Source organism: Sinocyclocheilus rhinocerous, unplaced genomic scaffold (genome assembly GCF_001515625.1).
Source record: "Sinocyclocheilus rhinocerous isolate Xijiao unplaced genomic scaffold, SAMN03320098_v1.1 scaffold4841, whole genome shotgun sequence".
Lineage (NCBI taxonomy): Eukaryota > Metazoa > Chordata > Actinopteri > Cypriniformes > Cyprinidae > Sinocyclocheilus > Sinocyclocheilus rhinocerous.
Genome location: NW_015625569.1, coordinates 88,958 through 94,143, shown reverse-complemented (window position 1 = coordinate 94,143; position 5,186 = coordinate 88,958). Strand labels below are relative to the sequence as shown.

The following is a 5,186-nucleotide window of genomic DNA, read 5'->3' as shown; positions in this document are numbered from 1 at the left end:
GAGCTAAATATAGGCGGGACACCGCCCCCGCCGTGAGCGCCTCCGCATGTGAGCGTGACCCTGGAGCCCAGTCCACCGAACTGGACGTCTGAAACTGAAAGCAGGAGACATGAGAGCTGTGCTATTCCAGAAGTGACAACAGACATTTCATCAAGTGATATGTTATCAACCAGCCAATAGTGTTGAGATTTCATGTAAAAAAAAATAAACAAAACAAAAATTTGAATAATTATAATTATATATATATATATATATAGGTTCATTCATTCATTCATTTTAATACACATTTATACAAAACACCTTTTTACATGTAAAATTAAAACCATAAAGTGTCAGGAAATGTTTGTTCATTTGATTTGTTGCTGATTTGCATGTTATTTGCATATTGGTGTGGTGAGAAAAAAAAATCATTGTAATTATACAGTTTGGATATGCATATACCACAAAGACTGCCATACATGTAGGCTAATAAACATTTTGTTTAAAAAAGAAACTAAATGTGCTACAAAATACTACAAATAAAATATCAATTAAATAATTAACTAACAGCTGTAAATACAAGATCTAATAGTTTCTCACATATAATATAGAAATAAATATAAATATATGAATATAGATAGAAATAAAAAATGTAAATAAATAAAAAAAATCAAATCAAATTATATGATCCATTACACAGATTTTTGTGGAGATTTGACAAAAACCGTAAAGAATGCAAACTTTTTTAATGGTTGTGTATATTTATGTGTATTTGTATTTTATTGTATGTGTATTTGTATTTTGTATACACATTTTAAATGATTATCATAATTTTAGTTTTATTATGAACAACGCATAATTAACGTATATACTTCATAAGTTTTTTTTTTTTCCTACTTTTCCAGACATTCCAAAATACACACTTTTTTTGGGCTGATTCCTAGGAATTATTTAATAACAAACTATGATATATTTGTAGGAAATAAAGAAATAAATAACATCTGACAGTAGCATTCAGCCTGTTATTATCAATCATTTCAAATAAACCCTTCCCTTTACAGAACAACAACAAAAAAATCTCTAAGCTCTAATCACTTAAAAACATTTACCCTTCAGAGTGAGAGTTTTGAGAGGAAGAAAGGTGGAGGGAACCAAAAAAAAAACAGTTCTTTGGAACGCTCTTCTGCATCACAAACCTGCGCAAAGAATTATGGAACCAAAAAGTGTTGAACAGCTGTACCCTTTAAAATCCTTTGTTCTGAAAGGGCCCCTTTGGTTTGGAACAACCCTTCAATATGGCGTCCATGATTGTTCTCACTACAAAGTGCCCTTACGAGGCGTATTTATCCCGTTCGGAATGCAGTGAAAATCTGTGGTTGGTGTCATAAAAAGACAGTCAGGCCTATTCTTGGGAAGAATGAGTTAAAAAGTGGACCAGACTTTGTGCTGATATTTAATAGTCAGGCTGAGACTATAATGCAATGATTTTTCAATGGAAGCGTGACTGTATTTCAGCGTCTTAAATTATATGCAGCTTGACAAGCTCCAGTTTAAGAGTTGCTTCCTCAAAATCTGCTTCATCCGTTCATCATTATAAGGCTTGCAGAGATTCTATAGCAAGAATCAAGGTGTTTACGTTACTGTGCTTTTCTGCATAGTCAGATTTCAGTATTTATATCAGACATTTACTGCCAAGAGTTAAACAAAGAGCAGACACACACACACACACACACACACACACAGAGTGGAGTCGATCCAGTGCCCAGGGTCTAACTGCGCTTACGAAACGCTCGTGCTCAATGTCGGCTTTCAGGAAATATTGGCAAAAGCATATTATTTGAAATCCCACCACGTTTCTCAAATTTCTCCCTCTCTGGCCAGCGAAATCGCAGCCATAACACACACAGACCAGAGCTGCATGCATTAATTGAGCAGTCCATATGTGGGGCAATGAAGAACTGGGGACTTTAAACAGAGATGTCTATTGTTCCACAAAACAAAGCCATGGCTATGTTCCTGGTGTGGATTAAAATTTTCACATGATAAAACTTTGTGGTATCTGCTCTAGTTGTTCTGTATAATACCATCCTGCTTTGTCAACAAAGAAACGCTACAAAGACCTTTGACGAGATCCATATGCTGAAACACAATTCCAAATACTAACAGCAACAAAATGTGAATGCTAAGATGGCCAGCTATCGTGACGTTATCATTCACAGGAATAAGGTTTAGTTTAACTTTATTGTCTGTCCAGATTTCCTGAACAGAAATGCATCTTTGACACTGGCATAGAAAATACATCCTAACATATATACATTCATATATCACATAACAAAAAAAAAATTAAAAATTAATACAATACAATATATATGTATGCCCACACATATGCATACACATGTGTACACACACTTACCCAGAAAGATACCTCATGATAATACCTCAATTAAGAATTTGGTTTAAAACAGTCACCGCCAATGGTACAAATGATCTTTTATATAGGTTCTTTTTAGCCAGCGGTATACGCAGCCTGCGCCCTGAAGGAAGGGCCTCAAAGCAGGAATGAAGTGGATGAGATTGGTCTGAATATACTACGAACGCCTTTTTTTCCATAAAGTGTAAAAACAGCTCTTGCATTGTTTCTGGCCGATTATCCTATTTGCTTCATTAACTACTCGTGTTAATTTATTTTTCTGTCTCATTGTTAAATTGCCATACCATGATACAATAGTATATGTTAAAATACTTTCAATCATCGATCTATAAACAATGGTTAGGACCCTCCTATCGATGCTAAAATTTCTTAGTTTCCTGAGTAGACCTAAACGCTGTCTTGCTTTCTTGTGTATATGGTCCACATTTTCCTGGAATGAGAGTTTGTCATCAATGATTGTACCTAAATATTCAAAATCCTTTGTCTTCTCAATGTTCAATTGTAAGTGTCTATCATCAAACCACTGAGCAAGACTTTCAATATACTCAAAATAAGTTAAACTATTCATGTCCAATTGGCAAGAGATTAAAACCAAATCGTCAGCGTATTTGATCAGGGTGAGATCATCCCTGTTACATTGAAGTTCATTAATACAGACAGAAAGAAGCAGGACTGTTACATTGAAGTTCATTAATATAGACAGAAAAAAGCAGAGGTGATAACACACATCCTTGTGGTAACCCTGAATTCAGGACTGTATAATCAAATGAGAATCCATTGACACAGACTCGTTGGGGTCTATTTCTTAAAAAATAAACCACATTTTAAACTGTTAAAATAAAAAATAGTTCTTTTAAATTGTAATATAATTTCACAATACTATCATTTTACTGTATTTTGGTCAAATAAATGCAGTCTTTCTAAGCATAAGTGTTGTTTTCCCCAAAAATCTGATGAAACAGACTTTATACCAAAGACTTTAGGGACTTTGGATACATATTTTTAAAGTACGATTGTCACAATGCAACATTAAAATCTGTGTTTGCGATGCTGCTGATCCAGTGAGAGCAGCTGCCATGTAATTGTACAATGAAACAGCTTCACAAACAATCTTTTTAACCACACAATATTGTTATTTCTGTGTTACAAACATTTGAACAACAGAAGAACGGATAAAATAGTTTGGGTAGAAATACTGATGTCTGTGGTACCAAAATAGAGTAAAATTAACATTTTGAAAATTTGTACACTTGTATATATTGTATTGGTCATCTTGGTACGCCAGTAGGTGGCAACAAAGTATTTGTCACTGAATCATTAATTCAAGAGATTCATTCACAAACACTGATTCATCCGACAACCAAACAAGTTGTTGTGAATGAGACATGGACTCATTCATTAAAATTATTCTTTAATTATTTTGTTCAAATTAATGTTTTTGTCAGAACCTCTAGTAAATTACATGTTATTTTATTTAGACATTTTTGTCTTCTTCAGATTCGTGGGAGAATCATGATCTCAATTTAATTTGTTTTTTATTACTTTATTTTTAATGAAGTGCCAGACCGAATCAGTAAGAACTTGGTCTTTTGTTCACTTAATTTTACTGCGGAATCGTTTACAAACAAGGCACAATTCAACGCGGGATTTTCAAAAATATTGAAACTAAAAGACAATGCTGTGCTGACGATATTTGATCCGACAGTTACAGTACGTCCCACCACACAAGAGTGAGTAACTGTTTTTATTACGTGATCAATATTGATATGTCTGTTATTACAGATTGTTTGATATGTACTTATTATTACTGAGTATTTATGCGCTCCTGTTTTATTGTTGGTTTCCTCTTTTCTGATCATTTGGAATGAGGATAAAAAGATTTTTAAAAAACATGCAAATAAGTTCAAACATCAATTCAATATCTACTATTTTCTGAATATTATTAAATTTAAGATGGCCGCCTCTGATGACGTCATAATATGCAAATTAGACGAGTATATTTACACCCCACATAAACTTTCGGTCACGCCCAACATTTTTCTAATTTACAGTAGATCTCTATCTTTAAGCCCTTTCAAGCCACAAGCTTTTGAAATCTTGATGTCAAAATCCAGCATTTTTCCCAAAAATCCCTGGCGCCTAAAGGGTTAATGAGATACTTTTTTTTTTGTAATAAATAGAACCGTAATTACATTGTTAATGTAAAAAAATACTTTTTTTTTTTTGTAGTTCAATTACTGTAAGTAATGTTTATTTAACCAGGAAAATGTGACAACATTAAGTGTAAATGGGACATGAATTTGCATATTAATTTACACATTTATATACACACACACATACTATCTTTCATATTTTTAGGTGTTCTCAAAAGTGTGCTTTTTACCTACTTTTCCAAAGTATTAGCAATGTAGCAATACAATGGCTAAATAACTTTGTTTTCCCCTCGTGGATTAAAATTAAACATGCACATGCCAAATCTCTTTGCTATCTGGTGTAGTTGTTGGGTATGTTTTCATCCTGCTTTGTCTAAACCAGCGGTTCCCAAACTGGAATGCGCGCACCCCTAGGGGTGCACAGACCGACCAGCAGGGGTGCGCGAGAGAATGCTTTTGATGATCTGTGTGCATTTTTTGAAGGGGCAAGTGAAAGAGAATTTTACTTGCCCGACCGGACAACTAATCTAATCTAATTAAAACATCGAATTAGGGAAGCACCAAAATTTCGGCGAGAATGATTCTGATTTTATTACACTTGGTGTAAACGGCAATTCATAATG

General features: G+C 33.9%; 1 protein-coding gene across 1 annotated transcript in view; it reads right to left on the bottom strand.

The window, feature by feature from the left end:
- The window catches only part of LOC107750187 (ciliary neurotrophic factor receptor subunit alpha-like), a 45,035-nt gene that overhangs the window by 15,264 nt on the left and 24,585 nt on the right, over window positions 1-5,186 (bottom strand). Inside the window, exon 3 of the mRNA XM_016565471.1 lies at window positions 28-94. Coding sequence (XP_016420957.1) covers window positions 28-94 — 67 coding nt within the window. The remainder of the gene's footprint in view (window positions 1-27; window positions 95-5,186) is intronic.